The sequence below is a fragment of the Seriola lalandi genome, unplaced genomic scaffold (assembly GCF_002814215.2).
Source record: "Seriola lalandi dorsalis isolate HSWRI2012SDOR001 ecotype SW California unplaced genomic scaffold, Sedor1 jcf7180002054984, whole genome shotgun sequence".
NCBI lineage: Eukaryota > Metazoa > Chordata > Actinopteri > Carangiformes > Carangidae > Seriola > Seriola lalandi.
Window position 1 is genome coordinate 514,601 of NW_019525533.1, and position 15,169 is coordinate 529,769.

Sequence of the window (15,169 nt, forward strand, 5' to 3'; positions counted from 1 at the left end):
GAGTCAAAGACAGCAGACCCTCCGTCCTGATGTTGTTACTGTTGACAGACAACCTGACAGACAAAGACAGACTGAGTCATTCATTTAAAACAATGGTTCTTAATCTGGGGGCCGGGACCCACCAAGGGGTCTCAAAATAACTCTGAGGGGCCACAAGAGGGTTATTTTATTTATTTTTTATTTCACTCACTCACTCACTTTTGATTTTCTTTAATTCTAATTTTAATTTTAATTTATTTTTGTGGAGCCTGGCTTTCCTAGTGATCGAGCCGGCTGCCAACCACGGGGCTGTGGGATCCGGACTTCCAGAGCTTTCAATGAGTGAAAAACAACATAAAATAAAATAAAATCAGCATTGTTGAATATTCAGATGAGAAAATTGACACAGAAACAAACTAAATTAAAAAAAGATACTTTCTCACTGCCTATAACCCACGACCCACGAGGAAACACTGATTCATTTTAAAGGGGTCAGAAGCTGTGAACCCACTGCCCTCGACCACCAGAACATTTACTGAATAAAAATAAAATGTTTAGATAAAACAGGTTTAAATGTCCGAGGGTGAAACGTCACTTTAACTTCTAACGTTTTCCTGAGTGTGTCAGACTCACTCCTTCAGGGCGCAGCGTGGCCAGGTGATGGCTTCACTCAGGTACGCAGCGCCCTCATCTTCAATCCGATTGGACGACAGATCTATGATCTCCAGGGTCGGGTTCTGCTTCAGCACCTCGGCGAGATGGTGCACGCCGTCACGAGTCACACGGTTGCTACAGACAACAAAGACGAGGTGAGGTACCTCAGCAGCACCCACAGTATGAATTTGAACCACGCGGCATTTTGTTTGATGATGTCATTCCTACCAGCGCAGGTCCAGGTACCGCAGGCTGTGGTTGAGCCTCAGGCCTTCGCTCAGCCTCTCCATCCCGGTGTCGGTCATCCCCATCTTCCCCAGGTGCAGCTCCACCAGGCTGCTGTTCACAGCCAGCATCTCAGAGCAGTGCACCGCCCACTCCTCCTGAGAGACAGAGGCTCAGGTTACAGTCGTACATCTGTCAGCTGATACTGACCTTGTATTATAAATCAAATATGAAGGACAGAGACACTCAGAACTAATACATCAGTGTGATGCTCTGTGTGTCTGTACCTGGTGGCTGAAGAGCAGCGGCCGGCTGATATCAACAGAGCGAAGACTCTTGTTGCTTTTCAACACGATGGTGAACGCGATCACACTCTGAGTGGCCTTCAGGGACAGAGGAAAGGTCAGACAAACCAGCTTCTGATTGGACTGTGACAATCTAACCTTCTACTTGTTTGGTTATAGAATAATCTAAACACTCTGCTGCTTCACAAAGTAAAAAAAAACAGACAGTGAGGTGACATTAAAACCATCATCAGTGGCCAACAGTGCTATGTGTGTTTACCAGGTCGCAGTCAGCCAGCTCCAGCTCCTGCAGGCTGTTGTTCACCTGCAGCATGCTGGCCAGGTGCATGGCTCCCCTGTTCCCGATCTTATTACCTGACAGCCTGAGGGAGAGCAAGGTGCGGCTACACTGCAGAGAGAGAGAGAGAAAAATCATTACCCTTCAGACATTAGACATTTAAAATCTTAAGGGTCTTAATCCACCATTCAAAATAGTTCCCAATAAATTTAAATGATAAAATCCCCTTGTTTGTCTGATAGAAACTATGTCTGGTATTCATGGTATTTCCTGACAATAAGAAATATATAAAAATAAGTAAGTGTAAGTTTACGTTAGCATGTGCATGTATGACAGATAGAAATGAACCTGCAGGCTCTTGCTGAGGATTTCAGCTCCGTCTGTCAGGATGTTGTTGAACTTCAGGTCCAAACAGCGCAGAGCTGAGTTCTCCTCCTGCTCAGTGAAAACACACAGTTTAACATAAACTACAACTGCAACATGAATAACATGAAAATATTTTCCTCCTTTTGTTTGTTTTTAATCTTTAACATCCATGGACTGTGCATGAAAAGTAAAATGAGACTATGAGCTGTTACTTATTTAAAATCAATTAAATATCCCCCATGATCTACCTGTAAGAGGCCGGCCAGGTGTCCAACCCCTTCATCTGTGATGTTATTGTACCTCACATCAAGACCTGTCCATATACAAAGAACAAAGTTTTAAAATAGTTTAAATATCCTAGTTAAGGTGTTCACCTGAACCAGGACTGCTCACCTGTCACACACTTGTTTTTCAGACATTTACAGACAATGAAAACGTCTTCATCGTTGAGTCTTTGAACGCGTCTCAGTCGGTTGTTTCCTGCCAGTTTCAAGGTGAAATTCCTGCCAAACACGAAACAGAATTTAACTGATTTACATTTGTAAAAACCTGTCTAGTTTTACACGCCTACTGTCCCAGATTTAAATGAAATACAATAAGTTGTTAATCAAACATTTTCTACTTTAATTTACTTGGCACAAGTTCTTGTAAGTGCATAAGAATAATTTTGATTAATTAAATACTTTAATTGTAATAATTTAGTCCGGTGTTTTCTGGGAAAGAAATACTTTTAAAGAAACGAATTAGAAAATGCTAAATTTGGAAAAAGCCCTCATACTCGACTAGCCTACATTTTTCTTCACTTTCACTCGTAAGACTCGGGAATTCAGGAGTTTTACTTATTTAATAAACAACGTATAAATACCTAATCTTCATATTTAGTTATTTTAATGTACAGATAACTACTCACTCCGTCAGCGTCGTCTTCTCTAAAACTTCTACAATAAGTGGATTTATTTTTATCTTTTGCTCTGCGCAGAGAGATTCGTAAAACTCGCGAGCCATCTTTATTATTGTAACGTATGAGTTGCTACGGCAACAAGGGGGGACGGCGTCTCGCAAGGGACAAAAGACAAAAGCAATTTTTTAAAACAGTAGTAAACAATTTTTTCTGTAGCAAGCGTTAACATAATGTCTCTTTTTTATGTTTTAATGGTTAAAATTTATTTTAAAAAATGTACATTTGATTCCTCTTCTCTCAGATACCAAATGACGGTGAAATTAATGATTTTATTAATGATTAATAAATAATTTAATAATGCTTTATAAACCATTAATGGCTTAATTAACCAATCTTATTAATTAATAAGAGCAGCTTTTGGGTTGCTTGATTGTAGAAAATCCTCCTCCACCTTGACATATTTTTTAATTTGTATTGATTACCATTAAACTTTATCTTCTTTTTTTATGTTGTAAATTCCTGGTTTGGCTTGTTTTTATTTGATTTTACTTTCCGTTTCTTTCACATGTGGATACTCCTGGAATATCTTCTTTTAAACATACATATAAAGCAAAATCTTTTATTGAATATGAGGTGTTTGTTTGATAAATGTGCCACACACCTGATCTTCCCTTTTTGTCTTTTATTTTATTTTCCTGTTCTGTTGTACAGTTTTTATACAGTAGTGAAGCTGTGTATGTAATTCACATTTCTGTACACGTAATGCAGACATTTTATCCAAAACAAAGAAAGAAAAAAGAAAACATGAAACAAACAGCTACTTTCAAGTTGATAGAAACACTGTATATGAAGCAGTTTTCAAACTTGAAGCACAAACATTTCTGCTAAGACCTGAAACAGCTGCTTTAAAAAAAATAAAAAAAACACTAACTATATTACACTGAAACAGAAACCTTGGTTTGCATCAACAGGGCTGTTCACAATGATAAAGCCACCATCACATGTCAAACACTTACAGGTGAAACATTTATGATAAATAAAATCATATCTCAGAGCGTTAACTAGGCTCCTGCTAACTACATACATATCTATTAAAACAATGGAAGAGTCGTATTGGCTGTCTCATTACACATTTATTCTGTCAACATTTAGGTCTGAGGACCTTGTTTTTCTGTTAGTTACTCATCTGTTACTGAGCTGTAACAGAAAAGTAACTCCAGCCACACGTCACTGTCCGAGAACATGTTGTTAGTCTGACAGGTTTTTTTTGGTAAAGTAGTAAAATTTAAATAAAGTTCAACTAAACTCATCAGCCACAGTGGAAGAAAAAGTAGAGCAGAGAGGTTTCCTGGCGACGTCACTGACGCTTCATGACGCGTTACTCTAAGTGATGAAATGAGACACGGCTCTAAATGAGGAGTGATATTCAGACCTGGTAGAACATTTTCACTTTTTCACAGACAGTTTTGACTAAAAGTTCCCATAAACTAAACCCAGGAGGCTTTTCCTCCTCTTCTGAACCGGTGTGAGGATCAGGGACGCAGCGATCAGACTCTGTCCTCCTCTGATCCTGACACCTGAACTCGATGCTCTTTAAAATCTGTTAACCTCTAATTAAAGTGATTCTTTTCTGTGTGAAATAGAAAATATGACAACATGCCTCCCGCTGTTGAAATGACAAACTAACTGCTGTCATTTAAGTTGCAGGATTTCTACGGCAACACAAAACTGAATTGACTCACTATGAGTGATGTAACTAAGACCCGAAACAGGAGATTTTATGACGTGAATAAAAAACTTGAAACTAATGTGGATTAGTCACGTTACTGTACGGGTCAGTGTTGGCAGCAGAACGCTGGATCTGTGCATCTCTGATGAAGATTTATTAACGAATTTCAAAAGATCAAGCTTTGTTAGAGACAAAACAACACAAACTCATCTAGAGCTGCAACAATTAGTGGATTGATTGATTGTCAGAATAATAATCGCCAACTATTTTGACAAGATTCATTATTCAGGTCAATTTTCAAGCAAAAATTCCAAAAGATTTGCTCTTTTCAGCCCCTAAAAAATGTGAAGATTTTCCGTTTCTCTGTCTTGCGTCACAGTAAACTGAATATCTCTGGGTTTTGGGACGTTGGTCAGAAAAAAACAAATCATCTGAAGACGTCCGGGAAGGATCATTATTTTCACAGAGAAAAATAATCTGCACATTAAATGATGAAAATAATGTTTAATTGCAGCCCTAAAATCATTAGTGTTGTTTATGTCACTCGGTACAGTAAATTCCTCACCACCTGTTTCAGAGTTATGGAAACACCTGCGGCACAAGGAACTAAATTGAAGTTGCTATGGCGACAGAGGGTTATCTGTTCAGTGGCGGTGATTTCTGGCTTTTTCTGGCATCAATAACGGATCCACTCTGTTGGATTTCTAACTCCGATTTCCACTTAGTGAAAATGTGGCCGAGTCGTTTGTCAGTGACGGACTCAAGAGAACAGGAGACAAATGTTAGTTTTCTTCTTCTTTTCTTGTTTTTTTTTTGTTTTACAACTCAGGTCTTATTTTTAAGTTTTTTCTTCCCTCATTTCTACAAGTAATTACAACAGTATTGTAACTTAAAGTAACAGCTGAGATCTGGAAGCAGCAAAATCATTTCACTCAACTTTGATGACACGAGAAAAACAACCAACGATCAGACAAACTGATAACGTGCGCACCTGAAAAGTTCAGTTCAGTAGGTCGAACTTGTTTCTAACGGACAGTTTGAATTATAATTTCACCGTCTGCTCGTGTTTCTTGATCTGTCCGACTTCTTTTTACTGAGTTTATCAAGTTCAAAGATCTCAGCAGCCATCTTTAATCATCCAATCGTTTTATTACTGATAGAGATGACGGACAAAACTATAAAAATAAAACCCAAGTTGTAATAAACCAGTTTTATCCTTCACTTACATTTTACCACATGTCCATTAAAGTCTATTTTTAGGGAAACAAGACTGAATTTGAGCCTCGACTTGGATCCACAGGCTGACTGCAGCTTGTGTGTCAACAAGTGAAATGTTCCACCACAGTGACCTTTGACCCCGCCGTGGCTCGGGCCTCACTGCTGAGGAGGGTTGTTTTCGGCGGTGTCCACTGTCCTGATGATGACGATCTGCTCCAGGCTCTGGGCCGGGGAGGGCGGCGGCCGCAGCTGCTCCACCAGAGCGTGGAGGGTGTCCGAGTTGATGGTCTGCTCCTGGTCAGCGTCGAAGGTCACCTGGTCGGCGGCAGTGATAGGCGGGTGAGCGGGCTCCGACTTGAAGCCCTCGATGATGGAGGCGGTGGTGGTAGCGTCAGCGTCGGCCTCGGCGGAGCTGGCGTCCGCGTCTGCAGACGGAGCTATGGCTTTGGGGTCGGGGGTGGTGGGCTCCGGGTTGGCTGGCTCGCCTTCGGGGATCGACACCAAACCTTTGTTTTCCTGGGAGAGTTTGCTCTGGACGAAGGCCACAGGATGACTGGAGGCCAGGAGGACGACTGCTCACACACACACACACACACACACACACACACACACACACACACACACAGACACACAGACACACACACACACAAAGTCAGAAACTGAACCTGAATCTGCGTCGTGATCTTTATGGGAGACTCACACGACTACTTTTCATTTTAACACTCATCAATTTCCTGAGACTGAGACCTTTGTAAACGATGACATCACACCCACGGTCTCTCCTGATTGGCTCTGATCAGCCTGGACTACCAGTGGTGAATACAACATGATAATGAATGACAGTGTTACTGACCTTGTTGTCTTTGCAGCTGTTGTTCACTTACATTCTCTGTTTTAACACTGCAGCTGTGTCTTTACTGCTCCTCGTTCATTGTATTTTTTGCGACTAATCAACTGCAGAGTAGACAATCTACTTCCTGTTTACACCGGCTCGCACATGCTCAGTGTACATGATTGCTTCAATTTCAAATAATAAAATAAAAACATCCTGTTAAAAAACACCCACCCGCTCTGGCTCTCTCCTTGTGTTGCCGCACTTCATCGGCGTGAGCCTTCTCCTGGTGTTTGATCATGTTCTTCACGCTGGCGAATCTGTTTCCACACAGCAGGCACTGCACGCCGGTGTTCCCCTCTGCACAAACACAAACACAGTGCGAGACGGATTAAACCCTCCTGTCGTCCCGTCTGATCACCGCGAGGAGCAGCTCAGGGTTAAAGTTCACATCACGTCTGTTTCTCTTGATCTTAAACTTTTCTCCAGGCCTTTAATTTCCTCTTTTACCTGCAACTTCCCTCAATCAGTGACTCACAACATCTCTACTCTTCTTCCTGAGATGGTGAGTGTCAAATTAGGAAAATAAGAAATGACCCTAGGCGTGCGTCTTAATCTTAGTTGTGAATATCATTTGTATGAAACGTTGTTCTATAAAGAAAAGTGGAAACTCACCTGGGTGAAGTCGTCTCATGTGTTTCTTCAGTTCAGAAGACGTCACAAAACGTGCGTCACATTTTGGCTGAGAACATTTGTACGGAGTCTCACCTAAAAACAGAAACACATTCATATCACACACGTGTAAAACAATATATTTAAACTTTAATACTTTAATATAATTAAACACCTTGTGTAATTCCTCCTTCACTCTTTCCCCGGGTTGATAAAGAAGGTAAAAGCGTCTCACCCGTGTGTTTTCTTGCGTGTGCGATGAGGGAGGACGAGACGGAGAACGACATGCCGCACAGGTCACACTGGTACGGTTTCTCTCCGGTGTGTCGTCGTTTGTGATACGTCAGGGTGCTGGACTGAGCGAACGCCTGACCACAGATGTCACAGACGTACGGCTTTTCCCCGCTGTGCAGTCTGTAGAAAACCAACAAACACAAAGTCAGGGAGTCGCACTGAGACTTTGTTTGTGTCTACGGAAACAAACATAACTCGACTAACATGAAAAATAAAATGTCAGGAGTCAGGAGGAGATGCTGAGTTATGTCCAGAGTTAGCAGACACTTATTCATTTTAGTCATTCATCCAGTAAAAATTCCAAATATCAGCTTGTTAAACATGAGGATTTTTTTTTGTTTCATATCATCGTAAAACTGAATAAATCAAAAATAATTGACACATTAATCAATAAAAGTTGCAGCTTTAAGGTGTCACTATTTAACCCTCTGAGGTCGATGGATGTTTCTATTAATATCTTTGTGATAATACAGAGAAGAAATGTGGATTAAATGTTGTTAAAGTCTGTTGACTGACGCAGCACTTGTACCTGATGTGTATTTTGTAATTGGACGACGTGGCGAACTTGAAGCCGCAGCGCTGGCAGGTGTAAGGCTTCTCCTCGCCGTGGTACATGCGGCGGTGAGCGACCAGCTGGCACTTCTGAGCAAAACACTTGTCACAGTCGGAGCAACCGAACGGTTTCTCACCTGCCGAGAGGAAGAGACACAACAAGGAGAGATTAGCCACGAAGAGAAAACACACTGATACGAACTGTCTGAAGTTCTTTGCTGACATCGCTTCATGTGCTGGAACAATTTGTCAGCTGTTGAATTACAAAGAAACTGTTGAGCAGAGGTGGAAATCACTAAACCACCTCCACCCTGATCACAGCCACTGATGAAACTAGTGCAGCTGCTTCACATGAACGCTTTTTACTCCAAGCCAGTCAGAGTTCCAACTCTAAAATATGCTGCAGAAAATCCTGAATTAGTCAAAAGACAAAAACATTTATTTTCAGTTTTAACGGTTCACGTTATTTATAAGGAAATCTGAGGTGAGGATTTGCTGCTTTTCTGTGTTTTATACCATTTTTAAAAAGGTGTTTTGGAACAAAAGTTTTACAGACTTCACCTTCAGCTCGGCGAACTCTGATGCACACTAAAGATTTTCATTATCGATCAATCTGCAGATTATTTATTCGATCAGTCGTTTAGTCACTGAAATGCCAAACAGTAGTAAAAGTACTCAGTTTACAATACGTTACATTAAATATGAGGCAGAGAAAAGCAGAGAATTATTTTTCACTATTTCTGCTTGAAAAATGACAGAGACAATTAATCAATCAAAAAATAGTCACTAATTATTTTTGTTCTATTAACAGATTATTTAATGTGTGAAATGTTTCAGCTCTAACAGAGACTATTTTCTGATTCATTAAAGATTAAATGATTCATTGATAAATGTGACACAGATTAATTGGTAATGAAAATAATAATTAGCTGACTGATGAAATCCCTGATAGCTGAGGTATTACCTGTGACTCACCTGTGTGTATGCGCAGGTGTGTCTTCAGCTGTGTGGCTTGTCTGAACGTCTTGGAGCAGAAGATGCAGACGAACGGCTTCAGGCCCTTGTGGATCTTCTCGTGGCGCCGGAGGCTGCTCGCGTCTTTAAACAGTTTGTTGCACTCGGTGCACGACAGCGACATCTCGTCCATCTCCGACGGATCCTGTTCCCCAATCTCACCCTCCTCCTCCTCTTCTTCATCCTCCTCGTCATCCTCCTCTTCCTCCTCCTCCTCCTCATCATCAGCCCCCACCGAGCCGCTCTCCTCCTCTACTCCCTCCTCCCCGGTCCTCCTCCTGCCTCTGCCTCTCCCTCTCCCCCTGCCTCTCCCCCTCCCCCGGCCTCGTCCTCTCCGCCCCTCGCTGCTGCTCAGTCGAGGCTTCTTGGCCGGAGAGTCGTCGTCCTGCGAGGGGCTCCAGTCTGCGGAGGTGTCCCCGAAGTCCTTCACACTCGTGTCAGAATCTTCTAAAGACAGATCTTCATTATTAAAACCTCCTCTTCCTCTTCCTCTCCCTCTGCCTCTCCCCCTGCCCCTCCCTCTGCCTCTCCCCCTCCCCCTGTAGCCCTGGGTTTTGGGGGTGCCATCAGCCGAGCTGCCGGGCTCCGCCTGCTCGCCACTTAAGCTCTTGGGCCTTCCTCTCTTCCTGCCCTGTCCACGTCCAGCGCTCTTTGGTGTTGTTGGGGTGTACTCTTCATCGCTCTTGTCTCCCTCTCCCACATCCACATCTTTGGTCTCACCCTCCAGCTGTTTACCATCCTTCCCCTCATCATGCCAGTCCCCGGCAATGGAGACAATAGACAGGGGGACCGGGGAGGTGGGGCTGCCGGGAGAGGTTGGACTGGGAGGAGAGAGACCAGTTTCTTTGTCCACCTCAGACTGGGAGGTTTCGCTGGGCTCGGACCAGTGGGGGATTTCCTCCAGATACTTTGTGGCCTCAGACATTCCCAGGAACACAGCTGCTCGACGCACAGCTGCTTGTCTGGTGCTGAAACCATGAAAACAAACATTTTATTCAGTAATTCACCTGAAAAAATGCAATTTAATCTGAATTCTCTTTAAAACAAAAGCACACCCTGTATGAAAACCTGTGTTACCTGCTGAGGTTCATTTGTCCAGTGTAAATAAACTCCAGTAGCTTCTCCAGGGCGTAGCGGCTGACTTTGTCCGGGTCCAAGGTCGTGACATCTTGAACTTTCTCAGCCTGGGAGGAGAAGTACTTGCTGAAGGCAGCCAGGATGTTGCGGTGAGCTCTGAACTCCACATCTCTCACCATTATGGTTATGTCGCACAAGAAGTCCATCTCTCGCTGCTGATGCAAACGCTGCAACAGCAGTTTCCCATGATTGGTGACATGAGTCATCTCTGCTGCCTGAAAACAAGAAACAGTCGCATCAGTGTCATTAATGTCAGTTTAAATTCACATGAAGAAGAACGTCGAGTTTCTTTTCTCTCTGTATGAGCTGTTGTCCTCTGGGAGGCGCTGTAAGACACTAAAAGTGAATATTTTCATTCTGAGAGAAATCAGCCTCATGAGCCACAAACTGCAGGTACTGAGAATTATAATTTAATCTTTAAACGTTGCACGTCACACTTGCATTGTTCAAAAAAAGGAAAGCTTTATTAATTTTGCCTATTGTCAACAAATCCCATGAAAATACTAAAACTATTTTGTCATTACTAATTATTCTGCTAATTATTTTCTCAATGAATTGGTTTGTGTATAAACTGTCAAGAAATTAAAAAAAAAGAAAAAGAAAAGGTACTGGTTATAATTTCCCAAAGGCTTAGATAATATATTCAGATGACAAATGTTACTCAACAAACAAACCAAAACAATAAAATATTGTTTAGATTCAGTTACGATGAAGAAAAACAGCAAATTGTCAAATTTAAGAAAATTTAAAAAGCAAATATGTGTAAATTTTAATTGAAAAACTATTAAAACGATAAATTGATCATTAAAATAATTGCAGATTAATTTTCTGTCCATTGACTAATTGATTAATTGTTGTGTTCCTGCTTTGAATACACAAACAATACTTGTTTTTGTTTTATTTCATTGTTGGTTTGGTTGACACTAAAAACCATCAATGAAATCCTGAAGTGAGTATTTAATATCTGTTCAGGCCTTGAATTAAACTGACAACATTTAAAGCACCTGTACATTAAATAAAGCCTAACAGTTTGTTTACATTACTCACTCACCTGGCGCAAATCCAATGTCAGAGCTAGAAAATAGAGACAGAATATTTCAATTAAATTTAAATATTATGAAAAATGGCGTCAAAGCTCAGGGGGAAAATGTTGGAATTTTAAGTCCATGTAATAAAATAATAATAATTGAAAAAAAACTTACTTTCAGTAGTGTATCAGTGATGCTGAGAAGTTGAGATACAGCTTCACCTCCTCTTAGATTGTAGATTTCTCTGTTGGCATAGTTAAGAATGAAGAAGAGAGTATGGGAACGTGTAGACAGACAATCCACGGGGCATGTTAACAGCCTAGATAACCATTTCCCATCTAAATAACCATTTTTCAACAGATATAATTCTCTGAATAAGCAGCGTTGACAGGTGAGATGAAGAAACGGTTTTGGAAAATAAAAGCTCCCGCCTGCTTCCTGAGCAGGCCTTCAGCTCCGGCTAATGCTAACAGCAGTGTCGTAGATAGGTCAAAATGACTTCTGGTGGTTGTTGGTCGCTTCGCACAGATTTATGAACACTCTGTGTACCGTACAAGCCATCACAGAGGCGGTTACAGTAATTCAGTGTCTAACAAGAGAGGATAGTTTGTGCGGCTGAAGCTAACTGTTTTCATAGTGGTAAAAAGCGCGGAAAACATTGAGCTCTTATTTCGAAGGTTTGTCGGTTTGTACCGGCGGTGTCGACGTAAGTTGGCACAAAATGCCAGACACGCTTATTTCTGTTACGAGTCGTGCAAACACGTCATTAATTATCCCTATTTGCTTAAATAAATGCACTAATTTGATCCAGAGCAAAGTAAATAAAAGCAGTAAAGTACCTTCTAATATCCGCGATCTCCAGCCATTATCCCGTGACGTCGTTACTTCTCGCGAGACCGCCTTTCATCAAAGTTACTCTGTACGGTCAAGATGAGTACCGCCCCGCCTGGACAACGGACGGGAGTGGGGAATGTTTACTATCTCAAAATTCACCATCAGACATAAATAAGACATTTCCTTTGAATTAGTCCACAGACTTAAACACTCTCGTTTTTATCTTGATATATTTAAACACAATATATATCGCTTGTGATTTATTAATAGTCCTAAAATATATTCTTCATTATTAATTATTAGGAAAAAAAGTATCCAGAATGTATCCTGTTTTTCACTTAAAGGAGTCGTTTGGTTCTTTGACCACAAAAGGAATGATAAGGACAAATAGTGCTTGATCCATATTATCAGAATTATGGCCAAATTAAATATTCATAAATATAAATACTTCTGCTATTTCCTGCTTTAATTTATGAAATTAAAAACTACATCTACATTATTGCTTACAATACAAACAGTGAAAGTGTTTAATCATACACCACCTGCGTGTTTAAAATTTATTTATCTTTTATGATCTGTGTGGCCTTTCTCCCTGATAGTTCACATAACTGCACTCTTAATATTCTTATGTACTATATATTATATGTTGTTGTACACTTTGTTGCACTTGAACAGTTCCCACCCTTCTCAGATAATCTAACAGTTACTAGAAAACATAAACATAAACATAAAAAGAAATCTTTATTGATTTCTTGATTTTAGTTTGAGTAATGCAAATGCAACTGTTTACCATGATATTTGTGGGTGTGTTTACATAGAAATGTAATGTAAAGAGCCTGTCCAGCCCACGGCTCCATCTGGCAGCACATATAAATAATCAATTTTTGATTAAATCTAAAAAAGTAACTGAACATCAGCAGAAAACTTGTTTTTGCTGACCTCCAGTGGTTGAAGTATGTACACACAACTGTGACACATGAGGAAAATACCTTTTAACCTGGTGTAAAGGTTTTGTGTTTTTTTTTACTGCTCACATTCATGTGCTGAGGCTGAGAAAACTCTGTCAGGTGTTTTTTTTTCCTGTTGCTACTGGATTAATCTGATTTATGGTCACCACACAGCATTTTACAGTAAACTCTTCCTCCATCCTGGAACAGCCAGAGGGATTTTAGTCTCTGCAGGTGCATTTTAATGGGGAGATAAGTGACCTGAATATTGCACTGATAAATCATTAAAACTTTCAACATGTCAGCTAAAGAGCCCTTCTCTTTTCAAATGAGTTTCATTAATCTGCACCAGAAGCATCATTTTGGTGTTTTGCAGGAGCAAACTACCATCCAGGGAATTTTATTATCTCATGACTTCAGTCAGTAAATCTTGTGCACTGCCCTCCCTCTGGTACAGAAGAGAGCAGCAGCACAACAACATCCTGCAGCCGCGTTTATTATTGGCAGGAACTGAGGCTTTTATCGTCTGAATGGGCTCGAGCATTCAGCCTCAGAGGGACCCAACAATCAGATTTAATTAAAAAGCCTGTATGTAGCAATTGTGAAAGAAATATATGACATGGAAAAACTGACTTTTTCCTTGAACTTGTGCATGGACAAATTCACTATGTTCTGGAGGAAATGGACGGCTCATCTTGAATAAGTGACACCCACAACAGGAGCCAGTTAATAACAACCACTAATGTGCTCTATTTCACCCCCCCCCCCCCCCTTTTTTTTTTTTTTTTCTCTCTTTTTTGCCTGAGTACAATGCCCCCTACTGTCCTACTTGATGTGCTCTCTCGGTGTTGTTGGCCACTGATGTGAGAATGTCTCTGCCCTGTTTTCATATGAAGGATAGACTATGGACAAATGGATCAAATATGACTGAAATGTCTCTAAACCCTGGACCTACCTCTTGAAATGTACACATTGTCGTTATGATTCCTCTCTCCCTGTGTAATAACACATATGCGTAGCTATATTTTTCCATCTGTGCCTTTTCTGTCTTGTTCCCTTTCTTGTTCTTCTCCTTTCCTTCTCTATAAGTGTATTGAAAAATGACTTCAAAAAAATAAAGTTAAAAAAAATAAATAAATAAAAAGCCTGTATGTCATGGGCTCAGAAATATTGATTTTGTCTCAACCACATACATGTCACAAGTATTTAGGGATAAACTATTGATTATTTCTAAAGAATTGGAAATCTAGCTGATAACGCACTAGACAGACAGGATAACACACAATACAAAACTCTGCAGGATCTGCAGGAATCTTGCAGGTGCACACACACCTGTACCACCTTTACCATGACCTGTGTACTTGCACATTATTGGGGGGAAACTGTTACTAACATCTGAGAAATGTGACTCAAAGGTCAGTTTAAAGGATGGTAGCAAGACAGAATAATAATCTGTTATTAATATTATAATATTAATCTGTTTTCTGTTATAAAAGTGTAAAATTATGGAAATCTGTAAGTAAACACGTCAAGTTTGCCAATAACCCAATAAGACTAAGTGCTTTTATTTTAATTAATATGGCTGACGAATGGTATAAACTCTTATACAGTTTGTCTGCAATCACAGTTTAAAAAGATGCAGTTGGGGCGGCGGTGTTCCACATGGAGCAGACGTAGGTCCCCTTTCTTTTCAGTTATTTTATGCACTTACTCACTTATAGTTGATCCAGTGGGACGTAATATTGTGAGTTTCCTGAGTGGAAAAAGCTGAAATGAAAGCCGTTAGTTGTTCAAAGTAGGGTTTGTAACCCAACACATCTTTTACATCCGTCTGTATTCCTCCTGGTCCTGGGAATTGTTGCCCTCTCATGAGCTCAAAAGGAGTGAAACCTGTAATTCTGTAATCAATATGAAGGGGTCTCTCCTATCATTAGAACTTATAAAGTCTGCATGGGAGGGTGATTTGGGGGTCCTGACAGCAGAGCAATGGAAAAGAGCCCAAGAGGGAGCGCACAGCCTCAATCTGTGGCCGACATGGCCTCATCCAGTTTAAGGTACTGCATCGCCTTCACTTTCCCAAGGTTAGCCTCTCGAGAAGTCACCAGACTCTCTGGCACACTCTTTCTGGCTTTGTCCTTCCTTACACACCTATTGGAGCTCGATTTTCAACACACTACCAGAAGTTTTCAAAATGCTGATACAGCC

General features: G+C 40.8%; 2 protein-coding genes across 2 annotated transcripts in view; both read right to left on the bottom strand.

Annotated features, from left to right (window-relative positions):
* Positions 1 to 2,814, bottom strand: part of lrrc34 (leucine rich repeat containing 34) — a 4,017-nt gene extending 1,203 nt beyond the window's left edge. The window contains exons 1-8 of the mRNA XM_023396937.2: positions 2,717 to 2,814; positions 2,200 to 2,309; positions 2,055 to 2,119; positions 1,789 to 1,875; positions 1,423 to 1,551; positions 1,146 to 1,241; positions 862 to 1,016; positions 613 to 768 (exon numbers count right to left, since the gene is read on the bottom strand). Of these exons, the coding sequence (XP_023252705.1) occupies positions 613 to 768; positions 862 to 1,016; positions 1,146 to 1,241; positions 1,423 to 1,551; positions 1,789 to 1,875; positions 2,055 to 2,119; positions 2,200 to 2,309; positions 2,717 to 2,811 (893 nt within the window). The 5' untranslated portion in view covers positions 2,812 to 2,814. The remainder of the gene's footprint in view (positions 1 to 612; positions 769 to 861; positions 1,017 to 1,145; positions 1,242 to 1,422; positions 1,552 to 1,788; positions 1,876 to 2,054; positions 2,120 to 2,199; positions 2,310 to 2,716) is intronic.
* A 560-nt stretch (positions 2,815 to 3,374) lies between these two features.
* Positions 3,375 to 12,078, bottom strand: mynn (myoneurin). The gene is made up of 10 exons (XM_087171305.1): positions 12,023 to 12,078; positions 11,358 to 11,427; positions 11,207 to 11,229; positions 10,096 to 10,370; positions 8,980 to 9,986; positions 7,982 to 8,141; positions 7,394 to 7,572; positions 7,162 to 7,254; positions 6,721 to 6,846; positions 3,375 to 6,226 (listed from the first exon to the last, which is right to left on the bottom strand). The coding sequence occupies exons 4-10, from the start codon at positions 10,359 to 10,361 to the stop codon at positions 5,811 to 5,813; spliced, it is 2,247 nt and encodes a 748-aa protein (XP_087027431.1). The 5' UTR covers positions 10,362 to 10,370; positions 11,207 to 11,229; positions 11,358 to 11,427; positions 12,023 to 12,078; the 3' UTR covers positions 3,375 to 5,810.
* Positions 12,079 to 15,169: the final 3,091 nt, after the last annotated feature.